Source organism: Heterodontus francisci, chromosome 5 (genome assembly GCF_036365525.1).
Source record: "Heterodontus francisci isolate sHetFra1 chromosome 5, sHetFra1.hap1, whole genome shotgun sequence".
NCBI classification, from domain to species: domain Eukaryota; kingdom Metazoa; phylum Chordata; class Chondrichthyes; order Heterodontiformes; family Heterodontidae; genus Heterodontus; species Heterodontus francisci.
Window position 1 is genome coordinate 3,974,548 of NC_090375.1, and position 20,285 is coordinate 3,994,832.

At 50.3% G+C, this 20,285-nt stretch overlaps 1 protein-coding gene across 4 annotated transcripts in view; it reads right to left on the reverse strand.

The window, feature by feature from the left end:
* agap3 (ArfGAP with GTPase domain, ankyrin repeat and PH domain 3) overlaps positions 1–20,285 on the reverse strand; it is a 1,228,693-nt gene that overhangs the window by 171,540 nt on the left and 1,036,868 nt on the right. For all 4 annotated transcript variants that reach the window (XM_068031037.1, XM_068031038.1, XM_068031040.1 and 1 more), the window contains one exon: positions 19,192–19,414. In XM_068031037.1, coding sequence (XP_067887138.1) covers positions 19,192–19,414 — 223 coding nt within the window. The remainder of the gene's footprint in view (positions 1–19,191; positions 19,415–20,285) is intronic.

Here is a 20,285-nt window from a genome sequence, read left to right on the forward strand (position 1 = left end):
TGAACAGTGATCAGCAGCAGGAACCTTGGCTGACTTCCTCTCCCTCTCTCTCTAACCTAGGCGTCAGTGGACAGTGGTCAGGAGCAGGAACCCTGGCTGTTTTCCCCTCTCTCTCTCTGTCTAACCCAGGGGTCAGTGGACAGTGATCAGGAGCCAGAACCCTGGCTGTTTTCCCCTCTCTCTCTCTGTCTAACCCAGGGGTCAGTGGACAGTGATCAGGAGCCAGAACCCTGGCTGATTTCCCCCTTCTTTAACCCAGGGGTCACTGGACAGTGATCAGGAGCAGGAACTGTGGCTGATTTCCTCTCCCTCCCTAACCCAGGGGTCACTGGACAGTGATAAGCAGCAGGAACCCTGGCTGACTTCCGCTCTCTCTCTAACCAGGGGTCACTGGACAGTGATTAGAAGCATGAACCCTGGCTGATTTCCTCGCTGTCGAACCCAGCGGTCACTGTGGTTAACTGCGAGACCCCGGAACCCTGTGATATCGACTACCTGAGCCCTGTTTGCTGATGTAAGTGGAACCTAGGGATCTGTGTTGACGGAGTGCTACACTGCCTGGTAGTTTGTCACTGGAAAGTTGGACAATTTGTACACGTGGCCCATCACCCGTCTCAACACAGCCTGAACATAAAACTGACTAGTGATCACTCAAAACTGAAGATAAAGCAGTTCAGTAGTTGGCTGTGTGAGCACCAAGCATTATAATACATTTACAAGGTATGTTGAGTGAACACATTAAAAATCGCCTCATTAGTTTTTAGCCTGATGTAAAAAGCTTTTCTTGTTTATTCGCATCAGACGTGGCTTGTGAGAAGCTTGCTTCTGTATACCTGTTATTAAAAGTCTGAAGGCAGAGAGGAGACTGGATTAGAGCCCCAGTCAGAGAGGTGACGGACACCTTCACATCAATAGTGTCCCCACTCAGGATCAAAACCACCACGGTACAATGCTACAATTCAGAATAAAAGCAAAATACAGTGGATGTTGGAAATCTGAAATAAAAACAGAAAGTGCTGGAAATACACAACAGGTCTGGCAGCATCTATGAAGAGAAAAACAGAGACCTGAGAAGTCAATTCTCCACAGATGCTGCTGAGTATTTCCAGCACTTTCTGTTTTGATTCTACAATTCAGATACCACTTTGTTCAGATTTCCATCACTAATTTTCAGTCCAGTTGCATTTTCAATTCCTGTGAAGTCAGTGTTTAAACAGTGATCATTAAAACAATGACCCATGGGACTGAGCCATTAAAATAGAGATAGAAACATAGAAAATAGGAGCAGGAGTAGGCCATTTGGCCCTTCAAGCCTGCTCCGCCATTCATTATGATCATGGCTGATCATCCAACTCAGTAGCCTGTTCCGACTTTCGCCCCATACCCTTTGATCCCTTTAGACCCAACAGCTATATCTAACTCCTTCTTGAAAACATACAATGTTTTGGCCTCAACTGATTTCTGTGGTAGCGAATTCCACAGGCTCACCACTCTCGGGGTGAAGAAATTTCTCCTCATCTCAGTCCTGAAAGGTTTACCCCGTATCCTTAGACTACGACTCCTGGTCCTGGACTCCCCCACCATCGGGAACATCCTTCCTTCATCTACCCTGTCAAGTCCTGTTAGAATTTTATAGGTTTCTATGAGATCCCCCCTCACTCTTCTGAAGTCCAGCGAATATAATCCCAACTGACTCAATCTCTCCTCATACGTCAGTCCCACCATCCCAGGAATCAGTCTGGTAAACCTTCGTTACACTCCCTCTATAGCAAGAACATCCTTCCTCAGATAAGGACACCAAAACTGCACACAATATTCCAGGTGTGGCCTCACCAAGGCCCTGTATAATTGCAGCAAGACATCCCTGCTCCTGTACTCGAATCCTCTTGTTATGAAGGCCAACATATCATTTGCCTTTTTTACTGCCTGTTGCACCTGCATGTTTACCTTCAGCGACTGGTGAACGAGAACACCCAGGTCTCGTTGCATATTCCCCTCTCTCAGTTTATAGCCGTTCAGATAATAATCTGCCTTCCTATTTTTGCTACCAAAGTAGATAACCTCACATTTATCCACATTATACTGCATCTGCCGTGCATTAGCCCACTCACTCAACTTGTCCAAATCACCCTGAAGCCTCTCTGCATCCTCCTCACATCTCACCCTCCCTCATTGTGCCTTCATTGTGCAGTTAACTGATCTCAAAAGCAACAGTGCTTGGGACACTGCAGTGGGCCTCAGTGCCTCCCGGGGTAGTGGGTCTCAGTGTCCCCCGGGGTAGTGGGCCTCAGTGCCTCAAAGAACAAAGAAAATTACAGCACAGGAACAGGCCCTTCGGCCCTCCAAGCCTGCGCCGATCCAGATCCTCTACCTCCAGATCCTCCCGGGGTAGTGAGTCTCAGAGACCCCCGGGGTAGCAGATCTCAGTGTCCCCCGGGGTAGCGGGACTCAGTGTCCCCAGGGTAGCGGGTATCAGTGTCCCAGAATAGGGGGTCTCAGTGTCCCCCGGGGTAGAGGGTCTCAGTGTTCCCAGGGTAGCGGGTCTCAGTGTCCCCCGGGGTAGAGGGTCTCAGTGTCCCGGGATAGGGGGTCTCAATGTCCCCCGGGGTAGAGGGTCTCAGTGCTCCCAGGGTAGCGGGTCTCAGTGTCCCCGGGGGCAGTGGGTCTCAGTGTCCCCGGGGGTAGCGGGTCTCAGTGTCCCCCGGAGTAGAGGGTCTCAGTGTCTCCTGGGGTAGCGGTTCTCAGTGTCCCCGGGCAGCGGGTCTCAGTGTCCCCCGAGGTAGCGGGTCTCAGTGTCCCCGGGTAGCGGGTCTCAGTGTTCCCCGGGGTAGCGTGTCTCAGTGTCCCCCGGGGTGGCGGGTCTCAGTGTCCCGGGATAGGGGGTCTCAGTGTCCCCCGGGGTAGAGGGTCTCAGTGTCCCGGGGTAGCGGGTCACAGTGTCCCCCGGGGTAGAGGGTCTCAGTGTCCCGGGATAGGGGGTCTCAGTGTCCCCCGGGGTAGCGGGTCTCAGTGTCCCGGGGTAGCGGGTCACAGTGTCCCCCGGGGTAGAGGGTCTCAGTGTCCCGGGATAGGGGGTCTCAGTGTCCCCCGGGGTAGCGGGTCTCAGTGTCCCGGGGTAGCGGGTCTCAGTGTCCCCCGGGGTGGCGGGTCTCAGTGTCCCGGGATAGGGGGTCTCAGTGTCCCCCGGAGTAGAGGGTCTCAGTGACACGGGGTAGCGGGTCTCAGTGTCCCCGGGTAGCGGGTCTCAGTGACCCCTGGATAGCGGGTCTCAGTGTCCCCCTGGATAGCGGGTCTCAGTGTCCCCCTGGATAGCGGGTCTCAGTGTCCCCCGGGGTAGAGGGTCTCAGTGTCCCGGGATAGGGGGTCTCAGTGTCCCCCGGGGTAGCGGGTCTCAGTGTCCCGGGGTAGCGGGTCTCAGTGTCCCCCGGGGTGGCGGGTCTCAGTGTCCCGGGATAGGGGGTCTCAGTGTCCCCCGGAGTAGAGGGTCTCAGTGACACGGGGTAGCGGGTCTCAGTGTCCCCGGGTAGCGGGTCTCAGTGACCCCTGGATAGCGGGTCTCAGTGTCCCCCTGGATAGCGGGTCTCAGTGTCCCCCTGGATAGCGGGTCTCAGTGTCCCGGGATAGGGGGTCTCAGTGTCCCCCTGGATAGCGGGTCTCAGTGTTCCCCGGGGTAGCGGGTCTCAGTGACCCCCGGGGTAGCGGGTCTCAGTGTCCCGGGATAGGGGTTCTCAGTGTCCCCCCGGGGTAGAGGGTCTCAGTGTCCCGGGATAGGGGGTCTCAGTGTCCCCCGGGGTAGAGGGTCTCAGTGTCCCGGAATAGGGGGTCTCAGTGTTCCCCGGGGTACAGGGTCTCAGTGTCCCTGGATAGCGGGTCTCAGTGTCCCCCGGGGTAGAGGGTCTCAGTGTCCCGGGATAGGGGGTCTCAGTGTCCCCCGGGGTAGCGGGTCTCAGTGTCCCGGGATAGGGGGTCTCAGTGTCCCCCGGGGTAGAGGGTCTCAGTGTCCCGGAATAGGGGGTCTCAGTGTTCCCCGGGGTACAGGGTCTCAGTGTCGGTGAGTCATCGGTGGGCACAGAGCAGAGAGTGACTGGTGGGCACAGAGCAGAGAGTGATCGGTGGGCACAGAGCAGAGAGTGATCGGTGGGCACAGAGCAGAGTGTGACTGGTGGGCACAGAGCAGAGTGTGACTGGTGGGCACAGAGCAGAGAGTGACTGGTGGGCACAGAGCAGAGAGTGATCGGTGGGCACAGAGCAGAGTGTGATCGATGGGCACAGAGCAGAGAGTGATCGATGGGCACAGAGCAGAGAGTGACCTGTGCAACATACAGGAGAGCTTTTGAGCCAGTACGCAGAAAGCCCTATAACAGAAGGGACAGTACTGGACCTAATCCTAGGGAATGAAGCCAGACAAGTGGTAGAAGTGTCAGTGGGCGAGCATTTTGGGGATATTGACCATAACTCTGTAAGATTTAAGATATTTATGGAAAAGGACAAAGATGGACTGGAAATAAATGTCCTGAATTGGGGGAAGGCCGATTTCAATATGATAAAACAGGATCTGGCCAAAGTGGACTGGGAGCAGCTACTTGTAGGAAAGTCTACTAGTCTGCAAAGGGGAGTCAATCCAAAAGGAAATAGTGAGAGTTCAGGGCCAACATGTTCCCGTAAAGGTGAAGGGTAGGACCAACAAGTCCAGGAAACACTGGATGTCAAGGGATATAGAGGATTGGATAAGGGAAAAAGTGCTGAAATCAGCGGAGGCCCTCGAGGAGTATAGAAAGTGTAGGGGGGGGGTTACTTAAAACAGTAATTAGCAGAGCGAAGAGGGGACATGAGAAAACACTGGTGGGCAAGATAAAGGAAAATCCCAAGGCGTTTTATAAGTATATTAAGGGCAAGAGGATAACCAGGGAAAGAGCAGGGCCCATTAGGGACCAAAGTGGCAACGTTTATGTAGCCAGACAACAGAGATGAGGTTTTAAACGATTACTTTTCATCTGTGTTCACTATGGAGAAGGACGATGTAGGTGTAGAGATCAGGGAGGGGGATTGTGATATACTTGAACATATTAGCATTGAAAGGGAGGAAGTATTAGCTGTCTTAGTGGGCTTAAAAGTGGATAAATCCCCAGGCCCAGATGAGATGTATCCCAGGCTGTTATGTGAGGCAAGGGAGGAGATAGCAGGGGCTCTGACACAAATTTTCTCATCCTCTCTGGCCACAGGAGAGGTACCAGAGGACTGGAGGATAGCGAATGTGGTACCATTATTCAAGAAGGGTAGTAGGGATAAACCAGGCAATTATACGCTAGTGAGTCTAACATCAGTGGTTGGGAAACTATTGGAAAAAATTCTGAGGGACAGGATTAATCTCCACTTGGAGAGGCAGGAATTAATCAGGGATAGTCAGCACGGCTTTGTCATGGGGAGATCGTCTCTAACTAACTTGATTGAATTTTTCGAGGAGGTGGCTAGATGTTTCTTTTGGGCCTCCTTATCTCGAGAGACAATGGATACGCGCCTGGAGGTGGTCAGTGGTTTGTGAAGCAGCGCCTGGAGTGGCTATAAAGGCCAATTCTGGAGTGACAGGCTCTTCCACAGGTGCTGCAGAGAAATTTGTTTGTTGGGGCTGTTGCACAGTTGGCTCTCCCCTTGCGCCTCTGTCTTTTTTCCTGCCAACTACTAAGTCTCTTCGACTCGCCACAATTTAGCCCTGTCTTTATGGCTGCCCGCCAGCTCTGGCGAATGCTGGCAACTGACTCCCACGACTTGTGATCAATGTCACACGATTTCATGTCGCGTTTGCAGACGTCTTTATAACGGAGACATGGACGGCCGGTGGGTCTGATACCAGTGGCGAGCTCGCTGTACAATGTGTCTTTGGGGATCCTGCCATCTTCCATGCGGCTCACATGGCCAAGCCATCTCAAGCGCCGCTGACTCAGTAGTGTGTATAAGCTGGGGATGTTGGCCGCTTCAAGGACTTCTGTGTTGGAGATATAGTCCTGCCACCTGATGCCAAGTATTCTCCGAAGGCAGCGAAGATGGAATGAATTGAGACGTCGCTCTTGGCTGGCATACGTTGTCCAGGCCTCGCTGCCGTAGAGCAAGGTACTGAGGACACAGGCCTGATACACTCGGACTTTTGTGTTCCGTGTCAGTGCGCCATTTTCCCACACTCTCTTGGCCAGTCTGAACATAGCAGTGGAAGCCTTACCCATGCGCTTGTTGATTTCTGCATCTAGAGACAGGTTACTGGTGATAGTTGAGCCTAGGTAGGTGAACTCTTGAACCACTTCCAGAGCGTGGTCGCCAATATTGATGGATGGAGCATTTCTGACATCCTGCCCCATGATGTTCGTTTTCTTGAGGCTGATGGTTAGGCCAAATTCATTGCAGGCAGACGCAAACCTGTCGATGAGACTCTGCAGGCATTCTTCAGTGTGAGATGTTAAAGCAGCATCGTCAGCAAAGAGGAGTTCTCTGATGAGGACTTTCCGTACTTTGGACTTCGCTCTTAGACGGGCAAGGTTGAACAACCTGCCCCCTGATCTTGTGTGGAGGAAAATTCCTTCTTCAGAGGATTTGAACGCATGTGAAAGCAGCAGGGAGAAGAAAATCCCAAAAAGTGTGGGTGCGAGAACACAGCCCTGTTTCACACCACTCAGGATAGGAAAGGGCTCTGATGAGGAGCCACCATGTTGAATTGTGCCTTTCATATTGTCATGGAATGAGGTGATGATACTTAGTAGCTTTGGTGGACATCCGATCTTTTCTAGTAGTCTGAAGAGACCACGTCTGCTGACGAGGTCAAAGGCTTTGGTGAGATCAATGAAAGCAATGTAGAGGGGCATCTGTTGTTCACGGCATTTCTCCTGTATCTGACGAAGGGAGAACAGCATGTCAATAGTCGATCTCTCTGCACGAAAGCCACACTGTGCCTCAGGGTAGACGCGCTCGGCCAGCTTCTGGAGCCTGTTCAGAGCGACTCGAGCAAAGACTTTCCCCACTATGCTGAGCAGGGAGATTCCACGGTAGTTGTTGCAGTCACCGCGGTCACCTTTGTTTTTATAGAGGGTGATGATGTTGGCATCGCGCATGTCCTGGGGTACTGCTCTTCTTGATGGTTGGCCCAAGAGCTCTCTTCATGCCATCATACATTCCTCTGATGTTTCCGGTGTCTGAGGCCAGCTGAATATGGCTGCATAGGTGTTGCCAGTAGTCGTTTGCGCAACGCCTAGCTGTTCTTTGTGCAGTACTTCTGGCTGCTTTAAGTGCTGCGGATGTTAAATCGCTGGGGGCTTTCTTGTAGTTCAAAAGTGCAATGCGCTTAGCGGCTATGACAGGTTCCAGCTCTTCATTATGAGATTGAAACCAGTCTGCATTTCTCTTCGCACTTTTGCCGTAGGTGGTCAAAGCTGACTCATAGATGGCGTCTCTGATGTGGGCCCACTTGGTCTCAGCATCCCCTGTGGGAGTGTTTTGAAGGGCTGTTACAAGTGAATTTAGAAATTTTTGTAACAGCTGTGGGTGAGAAATTCTGCTCGTGTTGATGCGCGGGTGGCCCTTCTGCTTGGAATGATGCAACTTCTTTGGTCTGAGTCTAACCTTGCTGCACACCAGGGAGTGGTCGGTGTCGCAGTCCGCACTGTGGAAGCTGCGTGTGATTTGAACACTGTTTAAGGCGGCTCGCCTTGTGACAATGAGGTCTAGCTGGTGCCAACGACGTGATCTTGGGTGCCTCCATGAAACCTGGTGACAGGGTTTAGTGTGAAAGAACGAAAGAACTAGATGTGCAGATGAGGGTAAAGCAGTTGATGTAGTCTACATGGACTTCAGTAAGGCTTTTGATAAGGCCCCGCATGGGAGATTGGTTTTGAAGGTGAGAGCCCATGGGATCCAGGGCAATTTGGCAAATTGGATCCAAAATTGGCTTCGTGGCAGGAGGCAGAGGGTGATGATCGAGGGTTTTATGTGAGTGGAAGCCTGTGACCAGTGGTGTACCACAGGGATCGGTGCTGGGATCCTAGCTGTTTGTAGTGTACATTAATGATTTAGAAGTAAATATAGGAGGTATGATCAGTAAGTTCACAGATGACACGAAAATTGGTGGTGTCGTAAATAGTGAGGAGGAAAGCCTTAGATTACAGGAAGATATAGATGGGTTGGGATACTTGCCTTTATTAGCCGAGGCATAGAATATAAGAGCAGGGAGGTTATGATGGAGCTGTATAAAACGCTAGTTAGGCCACAGCTGGAGTACTGTGTACAGTTCTAGTCACCACACTATAGGAAGGATGTGATTGCACTGGAGAGGGTGCAGAGGAGATTCACCAGGATGTTGTCTGGGGTGGAGCATTTTAGCTATGAAGAGAGACTGAAAAGGCTAGGGTTGTTTTCCTTAGAGCAGAGAAAGCTGAAAGGAAACATGAATTTAGAATTTAGAACATTACAGCGCAGTACAGGCCCTTCGGCCCTCGATGTTGCGCCGACCTGTGAAACCATCTGACCTACACTATTCCATTTTCATCCATGTGTCTATCCAATGTCCACTTAAATGCCCTTAAAGTTGGCGAATCTACTACTGCTGCAGGCAGGGCGTTCCACGCCCTTACTACTCTCTGAGTAAAGAAACTACCTCTCACATCTGTCCGATATCTATCACCCCTCAACTTGAAGCTATGTCCCCTCGTGTTTGCCATCACCATCCGAGGGAAAAGACGCTCACTATCCACCCTATCTAACCCTCTGATTATCTTATATGTCTCTATTAAGTCACCTCTCCTCCTCCTTCTCTCCAACGAAAACAACCTCAAGTCCCTCAGCCTTTCCTCGTAAGACCTTCCCTCCATACCAGGCAACATCCTAGTAAATCTCCTCTGCACCCTTTCCATAGCTTCCACATCCTTCCTATAATGCGGTGACCAGAACTGCACGCAATACTCCAGGTGCGGTCTCACCAGAGTTTTGTACAGCTGCAGCATGACCTCGTGGCTCCGAAACTCGACCTCCCTACTAATAAAAGCTAACACACCATATGCCTTCTTAACAGCCCTATTAACCTGGATAGCAACCTTCAGGGATTTATGCACCTGGACACCAAGATCTCTCTGTTCATCTACAGTACCAAGAATCCTCCCATTAGCCCAGTACTCTGCATTCCTGTTACTCCTTCCAAAGTGAATCACCTCACACTTTTCCGCATTAAACTCCATTTGCCATCTCTCAGCCCAGCTCTGCAGCCTATCTATGTCTCTCTGTACCCAACAACATCCTTCGGCACTATCCACAACTCCACCGACCTTAGTGTCATCTGCAAATTTACTAACCCACCCTTCTACACCCTCTTCCAGGTCATTTATAAAAATGACAAACAGCAGTGGCCCCAAAACAGATCCTTGCGGTACACCACTTGTAACTAAACTCCAGGATGAACATTTGCCATCAACCACCACCCTCTGTCTTCTTTCAGCTAGCCAATTTCTGATCCAAAGCTCTAAATCACCTTCAACCCCATACTTGCGTATTTTCTGCAATAGCCTACCGTGGGGAACCTTATCAAACGCCTTACTGAAATCCATATACACCACATCCACTGCTTTACCCTCATCCACCTGTTTGGTCACCTTCTCGAAAAACTCAATAAGGTTTGTGAGGCACGACCTACCCGTCACAAAACCGTGCTGACTATCTCTAATGTACTTATTCTTTTCAAGATGATTATAAATCCTGTCTCTTATAACCTTTTCCAACATTTTACCCACAACCGAAGTAAGGCTCACAGGTCTATAATTACCAGGGCTGTCTCTACTCCCCTTCTTGAACAAGGGGACAACATTTGCAATCCTCCAGTCTTCCGGCACTATTCCTGTCGACAATGACGACATAAAGATCAAGGACAAAGGCTCTGCAATCTCCTTCCTAGCTTCCCAGAGAATCCTAGGATAAATCCCATCTGGCCCAGGGGACTTATCTATTTTCACACTTTCGATTGAGGTATACAAAATTATGAGGGGCATTAATAGATTAGATAGGAAGAAACTTTTTCCCTTAGCGGAGGGATCAATAACCAGGGGGCATAGATTTAAGGTAAGGGGCAGGAGGTTTAGAGGGGATTTGAGGAAAAAAAAATGTTCACCCAGAGGGTGGTTGGAATCTGGAACACACTGCCTGAAGGAATGGTAGAGGCAGGAACCCTCACAACATTTAAGAAGTATTTAGATGTGCACTTGGAACGCCACAGCATACAAGGCTACGGGCCAAGTGCTGGAAAATGGAATTAGAATAGATAGATGCTTGATGGCCGGCACAGACATGATGGGCCGAAGGGCCTATTTCTGTGCTGTATAACACTATGACTCTAATTAAGCAGAGTGACCAGTGGATACAGAGCAGTGTGACAATTGGGCATGGTGCAGTGACCAATACATTACCCACTAAATACCCGAGGGCAGGGATTAGGCTTTGGAGATGATTGGTAAATATGTTAACTCTGCAGCCTCTGCCATGCTCGTCCTTTCAGCCCAGTTAATGACCTATTGGAAATAAATAAGAAAATCTAAACATTTCTCTCCACTTTGTGACTTTAACCGTTATTCTGAATGATCAGAGCTGAACGGGTCTTTAGCACGATTCCAGATTGAGTGCTGAAATATACAGCGGAGACGAGAAAGCTATCTATTTTTTAAAAAATGACAGGCACTGACAACTGGAATTTCTCAGCAGCGTTTAATGTACAAAGTGTGTGGCTTCACTAATGTCTGTGTGTCCTCCAGCACCAAGCTAGCTCCATCTAAACTATTCGTGACAGATCTGTGACTCAGTATCGCAGGGTCCGGGAGCAGTGCCGAGGGGGGTCAGAGTTAACACAGTAATTGTGTTGTTAATTACCAGCGTGGCATTAGATCAAACAGCCAGGTTCGAGCTCATGACACCAACCTCATCTGTCACAAAATTACATGAATAAATGTATAATCAGCCTGACTGCACACACGTTGAACTCTATCAGCTCAGGGAAAGGTGCAGAACTAAAAGCAAGTGTGGCACACCCTCACTAACAACAAGCACATCCATTTGGTGGATGTGTAAATGTGTGTGCATGTTTGACAGGTGGGAGGTCTTGCCGATTCAGCAAGTTTTATAGGAACGCTCTCCAATTCAGCAAGTGTGCAAGGATCATGCTCCAATTAAGTGAGTGTGCAAGAATCGCTCTTCGATTCAATGAGTTTGCAAGGATCCTGTCTGTTTCAGCGAGTGTGCAAGGAGGGCTCTCTGATTCAGTGTACGAAGGGTCGGGGTGTCTGTGAAATGTGCAAATCTGTCTGAATGCGGAGTCTCCCCATCAGAGGGATTGCACAGGTTGGGGAAGAGGGAAAGTTCTGGAGTTTCGGCTGGGGAGGAGATATAGTGGGTGTTAAATCGGACAGTGGGACAAGGTGTGATCGAGACAGACAGTATAGTGATCGGGAGATACAGAGAGTATTGTGAGAAATAGGGTTAAAAGATATGGGGCCAAGGTGGGTAGGTGGGGTTGAGGGATATGAGGAGAAGGTGGGTAGGTGGGGTTGAGGGATATGAGGAGAAGGTGGGTAGGTGGGGTTGAGGGATATGAGAAGGTAGGTAGGTGGTGTTGAGGGATATGAGGTGACGGTGGGTAGGTGGTGTTGAGGGATATGAGGTGAAGGTGGGTAGGTGGTGTTGAGGGATATGAGGAGAAGGTGGGTCGGTGGGGTTGAGGGATATGAGGTGAAGGTGGGTAGGTGGTGTTGAGGGATATGAGGTGAAGGTGGGTAGGTGGTGTTGAGGGATATGAGGTGAAGGTGGGTAGGTGGTGTTGAGGGATATGAGGTGAAGGTGGGTAGGTGGTGTTGAGGGATATGAGGAGAAGGTGGGTAGGTGGAGTTGAGGGATATGAGGAGAAGGTGGGTAGGTGGGGTTGAGGGATATGAGGAGAAGGTGGGTAGGTGGGGTTGAGGGATATGAGGAGAAGGTGGGTAGGTGGAGTTGAGGGATATGAGGAGAAGGTGGGTAGGTGGAGTTGAGGGATATGAGGAGAAGCTGGGTCGGTGGAGTTGAGGGATATGAGGAGAAGGTGGGTAGGTGGGGTTGAGGGATATGAGGAGAAGGTGGGTAGGTGGTGTTGAGGGATATGAGGTGAAGGTGGGTAGGTGGTGTTGAGGGATATGAGGTGAAGGTGGGTAGGTGGTGTTGAGGGATATGAGGTGAAGGTGGGTAGGTGGTGTTGAGGGATATGAGGAGAAGGTGGGTAGGTGGAGTTGAGGGATATGAGGAGAAGGTGGGTCGGTGGGGTTGAGGGATATGAGGAGAAGGTGGGTAGGTGGGGTTGAGGGATATGAGGAGAAGGTGGGTAGGTGGGGTTGAGGGATATGAGGAGAAGGTGGGTAGGTGGGGTTGAGGGATATGAGGTGAAGGTGGGTAGGTGGTGTTGAGGGATATGAGGTGAAGGTGGGTAGGTGGTGTTGAGGGATATGAGGTGAAGGTGGGTAGGTGGTGTTGAGGGATATGAGGTGAAGGTGGGTGGGTGGTGTTGAGGGATATGAGGAGAAGGTGGGTAGGTGGAGTTGAGGGATATGAGGAGAAGGTGGGTCGGTGGGGTTGAGGGATATGAGGAGAAGGTGGGTAGGTGGGGTTGAGGGATATGAGGAGAAGGTGGGTAGGTGGGGTTGAGGGATATGAGGAGAAGGTGGGTAGGTGGGGTTGAGGGATATGAGGAGAAGGTGGGTAGGTGGGGTTGAGGGATATGAGGAGAAGGTGGGTAAATGGGGTTGAGGGATATGAGAAGGTAGGTAGGTGGTGTTGAGGGATATGAGGAGAAGGTGGGTAGGTGGAGTTGAGGGATATGAGGAGAAGGTGGGTAGGTGGGGTTGAGGGATATGAGGAGAAGGTGGGTAGGTGGGGTTGAGGGATATGAGGAGAAGGTGGGTAGGTGGAGTTGAGGGATATGAGGAGAAGCTGGGTCGGTGGGGTTGAGGGATATGAGGAGGTGGGTAGGTGGAGTTGAGGGGTATGAGGAGAAGGTGGGTAGGTGGGGTTGAGGGATATGAGGAGAAGGTAGGTAGGTGGGGTTGAGGGATATGAGGAGAAGGTGGGTAGGTGGTGTTGAGGGATATGAGGAGAAGGTGGGTAGGTGGGGTTGAGGGATATGAGGAGGTGGGTAGGTGGAGTTGAGGGGTATGAGGAGAAGGTGGGTAGGTGGGGTTGAGGGATATGGGGAGAAGGTGGGTAGGTGGGGTTGAGGGATATGAGGAGAAGGTGGGTAGGTGGTGTTGAGGGATATGAGGAGAAGGTGGGTAGGTGGGGTTGAGGGATATGAGGAGGTGGGTAGGTGGAGTTGAGGGGTATGAGGAGAAGGTGGGTAGGTGGGGTTGAGGGATATGAGGAGAAGGTAGGTAGGTGGGGTTGAGGGATATGGGGAGAAGGTGGGTAGGTGGGGTTGAGGGATATGAGAAGGTAGGTAGGTGGTGTTGAGGGATATGAGGAGAAGGTGGGTAGGTGGGGTTGAGGGATATGGGGAGAAGGTGGGTAGGTGGAGTTGAGGGATATGAGGAGAAGGTGGGTAGGTGGGGTTGAGGGATATGAGGAGAAGGTGGGTAGGTGGGGTTGAGGGATATGAGGAGAAGGTGGGTAGGTGGGGTTGAGGGATATGAGGAGAAGGTGGGTAGGTGGGGTTGAGGGATATGAGGAGAAGGTGGGTAGGTGGGCTTGAGGGATATGAGGAGAAGGTGGGTAGGTGGGGTTGAGGGATATGAGGAGAAGGTGGGTAGGTGGAGTTGAGGGGTATGAGGAGAAGGTGGGTAGGTGGAGTTGAGGGATATGATGAGAAGGTGGGTAGGTGGGGTTGAGGGGTTTGAGGAGAAGGTTGGTTTGTGGGGTTGAGGGATATGGGGCTGATAGGTGAGAACACTTTTCTTTTTGTTCTGACCACCTGTTTGGTGCCACACCTCGACCCTGAGCTGACTGTGAAGGAGAAATGAACCATTAATGACGATCTTGACCCCAGACACCAGTTAAAGTGGCTGCGACATCACAGCAATGCCAGGAGAAGCTTCCTCCTAGAGACAGCTGGCTCTGCTACCAGCCCTCCAGCACTTAAAACTGGGCCCTAAGCAGAAATCTGCGGCAATGCAACGGTTACACAGAGTGCGGGGAAAGCCTGCCGAGTCCCCATGGCATCTTCATTCAGAGAATTATCTTTATCTCTATTGATTACTTACAGACAAGATTAATAGGATCACCCTCTTAGGCTGGCAGTTATTGAGACTGAAATGAAACAGTGAGAGAAAACCGCCAAACACCCCCTCCGACACCCCAGTGCCACTAATGATTAACTCAATGGGTAAAAGACACAACCAGCTTACTGGGACAGATTAATGTTACATTTTTTCATCTGTTCTCAGGTTATGGGCAGCACTGGCATGGCCAGCATTTATTGCCCATCCCTAGCTGCCTTGAGAAGGTTGTGGTGGGCAATCTCCCTGAACTGCTGTAGTCCCATGTGGTGAAGCTGCTCCCATCATTGTAGTGGTTTAGTGGTGTGGGAAGTGGATTACCAGGGCCAATGTTAAACACAGCAGTACCCGAGAGGATTGGTAATTCCACTGAGAGGGAACAGTCCACTCATTGCAGTCCACATACATTCAGCTGTATTTAATGAGAAGGGTAGTATTAAAGAAAGATTTGCATTTACATAGCACTTTTCACAACCTCAGGACGTCCCAGAGTGTTTTATGGCCAATGAGGTACTTTCTGAAGTGTAGTCACTGATGTGCTATTGGAAACACAGCAGATAATTTGCACACAGCAAGCTCCCAAAAACAGCAAAGTGATAATGAGCAGATAATCTGCTTCAATGATGTTGATTGAGGGATAAATATTGGGCAGGACGCCGGGGAGAACTCCCTGCTCGTCTTCAAAATGGCATCGTGGGATCTTTTACCTCCACCTGAGAAGGCAGAAGAACACTCGGTTTAGCATCTGTATGAAAGAAAGGATTTTACAAGAGAGGAAAGAAAATAAAGTCCATCAATGCCCCTCTTTCCAATTAACTGGTTACTAATTGTCAGTCCATTTCATCCAGCTGGAATAATGTTTAGATGGGTTTGTGTTTGAGATGTGTACACATACCAGAGTACACAGGACAGTGCAATACTCTGCCAATAGGTGTAAGGCAGACCTATACAAATAGCATTGGAGTGTTAGAGTCCCTAACAAGCAGTTCCAGTGCAAGTCCTGAACTCTGTTAGTGACTATAAGGATGTGTTTCTGCCAATACCTCTCTGCAGTTTGCAAGTGATTTTATTGACCCTGTACGTTGATGGAACAGGCCCAAAGGGCTGAATGGCCTAGTCCCATTCCGATGTCTAGAGTTTCAGCCAGGTTCAGGATGTCTCAGACTGCATAGATAACCTTGCAAAAGCTCTTCTGGTGAGACAAGGTAGACCCCGTCCTCCAATATTCATCCATATCCATAAACTGCATGCACTCCTGCACGTCACCATCAGAAACCTCACAGAATCACAGAATAATACAGTGCAGAAGAGGCCCTTCGGCCCATCGAGTCTTCACCGATGCATTAAAACACCTGACCTGTCTACCTAATCCCATTTGCCAGTACTTGGCCCATAGCCTTGAATGTTATGACGTGCCAAGTGCTCATCCAGGTACTTTTTAAAGGATGTAGGCATTCCAGACCATCACCACCCTCTGGGTAAAAATGTTCTTCCTCAAATCCCCCCTAAACCTCCCACCCCTCACCTTAAACTTGTGACCCCTCGTAACTGTCCCTTCAACTAAGGGGAACAGCTGCTCCCCATCCACACTGTCCACGCCCCTCATAATCTTGTACACCTCAATCTCTCAGTCTTCTCTGCTCCAGTGAAAACAACCCAAGCCTATCCAACCTCTCTTCATAGCTTAAATGTTCCATCCCAGGCAACATCCTGGTGAATCGCCTCTGCACCCCCTCCAGTGCAATCACATCCTTCCTATAATCTGGCAACCAGAACTGCACACAGTACTCCAGCTGTGGCCTTACCAAAGTTCTGTACAACTCCAACATGACCTCCCTGCTTTTTTAGTTTTTAGTTTTAGTTTAGTTTTAGAGATACAGCACTGAAACAGGCCCTTCGGCCCACCGAGTCTGTGCCGACCATCAACCACCCATATATACTAATACTACACTAATCCCATATTCCTACCACATCCCCACCTGTCTTTATATTTCCCTACCACCTACCTATACTAGGGGCAATTTATAATGGCCAATTTACCTCCCAACCTGCAAGTCTTTTGGCTTGTGGGAGGAAACCGGAGCACCCGGAGAAAACCCACGTAAACACAGGGAGAACTTGCAAACTCCACATCAGCAGTACCCAGAATTGAACCCGGGTTTGTGTGGGTTTTCTCCAGGTCCTCCGGTTTCCTCCCACAAGCCAAAAGACTTGCAGGTTGGTAGGTAAATTGGCCATTATAAATTGCCCCTAGTATAAGTAGGTGGTAGGGAAATATAAAGACAGGTGGGAATGTGGTAGGAATATGGAATTAGTGTAGTATTAGTATAAATGGGTGGTTGATGGTCGGCACAGACTCGGTGGGCCGAAGGGCCTGTTTCAGTGCTGGAGCTGTGAGGCTGCGGTGCTAACCACTGCACCACTGTGCCTCGATTGATAAAGGCAAGCGTCCCATATGCCTTTTTCACCACCCTATTAACCTGCACTTCTGCCTTCAGAGATCTATGGACAAACACGCCAAGGTCCATTTGTTCCTCAGAACTTCCCAGTGTCAGGCCATTCATTGAATACTTCCGTGTCACATTACTCCTTCCAAAGTGTATCACCTCACACCTTTCAGCGTTAAATTCCATCTGCCACTTTTCTGCCCATTTGACCATCCCGTCTATATCTTCCTGTAACCTAAGACACCTGTTAACCACTCGGCCAATCTTTGTGTACACATGTACACTAAAACTAACCCATGCTTACAACAGCTGACTCTCAATCACATCATTCTCCACTCCCAGGCGGAGACCGATGTCTGAGGTTTTTCTGCACACTGACTAAAAAAATTGAAAGTGGGCAACACTGGGCAAAGGCTATATTTATTGTCCAACCCACGTTACTCTCAGTTGATGTGAGTGGGACTGGAATCATGGGCAGCCCCGTCTAGGTCGGGGTGGCAGGTTCTCTTTCCTGAAGGACATTAGTGACCCAGTTGAGTTTTTATGACAATCTAGGAGTTTTCTAGTGATTTTTCCTGGTGCCAGATTCACAACTTGGCTCCGTGGGATTTGAGCTCATGGCCTGTGGGTCACTAATCCAGGACCAGAACCACTGGGTTTCCGTACCCCAACAGATGAAAACACTGAACAGATGCAGCTCCTCATTCTCATTGGGGCACAGTTCCTGGCCAAGGTTCAATCAACATGCAAAGATCACAAAATGATCGCCCATCGAGCTATCCCATTAGTCCCACTCCCCTCACTCTTTCCCTGTAGCCCTGCAAGTATTTATCCAATTCCCTTTTGAAAGTTACTATTGAATCTGCTTCCACTGCCCTTTTAGGCAGTGCATTCCAGATCACAACTCACTGTGTAAAAACATTCCTCTCATCCCCATCTTCAGTTCTTTTGCCACTTACCTTAAATCTGTGTCCCTCTGGTTACTGACCCTCCTGCCACTGGAGGCAGTTTCTCCTTATTTACTCTATCAAAATATTTGCAACTAAGCGCAGTGTCTCCTGTGCATGCTTGGGCTGCACGGGTCCTGTGCCTGCACTGCGCAGATTCTGTGCAGGCCTGTGCTGAGCTGCACCTGCATTCGGTGGATCCTGTGCATGTCTGCCCTGTGGATCCTATATGTTACTCTGTTACGCGGGTCCTGTGCTGCATGGTTCCTGTGCATGCCTGTGCTGCACTGCATCTGCACTGCGCAAGTGCTATGTATGTGCCTGTACTGTGTGGATCCTGTGTATGTGCCTGTACTGCATGGATCCTGTGTGCGTGCTTGTACTGCGTGGATCCTGTGTGCGTGCCTGTACTGTGTGGATCCTGTGTGTGTCTGTATCGCGTGGATCCTGTGTATGTGCCTGTACTGCGTGGATGCTGTGTGTGTGCCTGTATTGCATGGATCCTGTGTATGTGCCTGTACTGTGTGGATCCTGCGTGTGTGCCTGTACTGCGTGGATCCTGTGTGCGTGCCTGTACTGCGTGGATGCTGTGTGTGTGCCTGTATTGCATGGATCCTGTGTATGTGCCTGTACTGTGTGGATCCTGTGTGTGTCTGTATCGCGTGGATCCTGTGTATGTGCCTGTACTGCATGGATCCTGTGCATGTGCCTGTACTGTGTGGATCCTGCGTGTGTGCCTGTACTGTGTGGATCCTGTGTGTGTCTGTATCGCGTGGATCCTGTGTATGTGCCTGTACTGCATGGATCCTGTGTGCGTGCTTGTACTGCGTGGATCCTGTGTGCGTCCCTGTACTGCGTGGATCCTGCGTGTGTGCCTGTATTGCATGGATCCTGTGTATGTGCCTGTACTGTGTGGATCCTGCGTGTGTGCCTGTACTGCGTGGATCCTGTGTGCGTGCCTGTACTGCGTGGATGCTGTGTGTGTGCCTGTATTGCATGGATCCTGTGTATGTGCCTGTACTGTGTGGATCCTGTGTGTGTCTGTATCGCGTGGATCCTGTGTATGTGCCTGTACTGCATGGATCCTGTGCATGTGCCTGTACTGTGTGGATCCTGCGTGTGTGCCTGTACTGTGTGGATCCTGTGTGTGTCTGTATCGCGTGGATCCTGTGTATGTGCCTGTACTGCATGGATCCTGTGTGCGTGCTTGTACTGCGTGGATCCTGTGTGCGTCCCTGTACTGCGTGGATCCTGTGTGTGTGCCTGTACTGCGTGGATCCTGTGTGCGTGCCTGTACTGCGTGGATCCTGTGTGCGTGCCTGTACTGCGTGGATCCTGTGTGTGTGCCTGTACTGCGTGGATCCTGTGTGTGTGCCTGTACTGCGTGGATCCTGTGTGTGTGCCTGTACTGCGTGGATCCTGTGTGCGTGCCTGTACTGCGTGGATCCTGCGTGTGTGCCTGTACTGCGTGGATCCTGTGTGTGTGCCTGTACTGCGTGGATCCTGTGTGTGTGCCTGTACCGCGTGGATCCTGTATGCCTTGCGCTGTACCTGCTGCTGTCTTGGCTGGGTTTGGTCAGCCCCTGCGTCGAGTCCTCCCACACACTGTTGGCCATGGCATTTCCGATCCCAGTCATCACCATAATGAGTTCAACAGGCCAGTCGTCCAGGTCAAGGGAGCGAACCCGCGACAGGTGTGTTCCCAGGTTCCGGTGGATACCGGAACATTCTATGCAGATCAGAGCTCCGAGATTCAAGCTTGCCCAGTCAGGATCTGCGAGAAGTGTACAGATATTCACATATCACTGGCATTCAAAATCAGTGCAAGAGAGTGGAGTGCAGCAGTTGCCTGTATGACTGGAATGGGCCAAGGGAGGTTCAACGAACAGCGGTGCTGGGATTCACACCTGGGAGAAGCCACTAGTGTCATAACCGATTGGAGGAGGGGGGGAATCAGACATGATGTGAATGGCAATCTACCTGTTCAGACCAGTTCGAGAAGGGCCATACACAGTCCTTTCATCTGCCCTCTATACCAAGGACGAAGGATCTGGACTGAGTCCCTTTGAGGCCTTCTGCAACATCCAAAGCTTTTCCGAGTAAGTTGATAGATCTCATCACATAGTCGTTTGGTAGCAGAGAACTTGAGTATCGCTGAAAATAGAGACATGTTGTCAAAGCTTTTCGTCTTGCACTCATCAGGACAATCCGCAAGAATACCAATGTAAGGGAAAACAACTTTATACTGTATGAGAAGAGTGTGCTGATTGGTTGGCAAGTGGACTCTGATTGGTAGAGGCGTTGTCATGGAGAGTTTACAGTGACTGACAGTTAACTGCCAAGCTTTGTTTGAAATTTAAACCAGGCAGCTTGACTCTCATTGGTCAAGGCATTGCGCTGAGGAATCAGCCAGCGAATGGCTGTCACTTATTTTGTTCAGCTGAAACAGACGCAATGTTTATACATATTCTTTCTGTCTGCAAAGAACAGGACCCTGTGTATTAATATATGTAGTTTTCAGTACGTGCAAATGCGCCACACTGCGAGCCTGACTGAAAATCTTAAATTGGTTGTCAGCGTAATTCTTAGCACACTGAGGATTATTTAGCAAATGCTGTCCAATCACAGAATCACATCTGATGCTG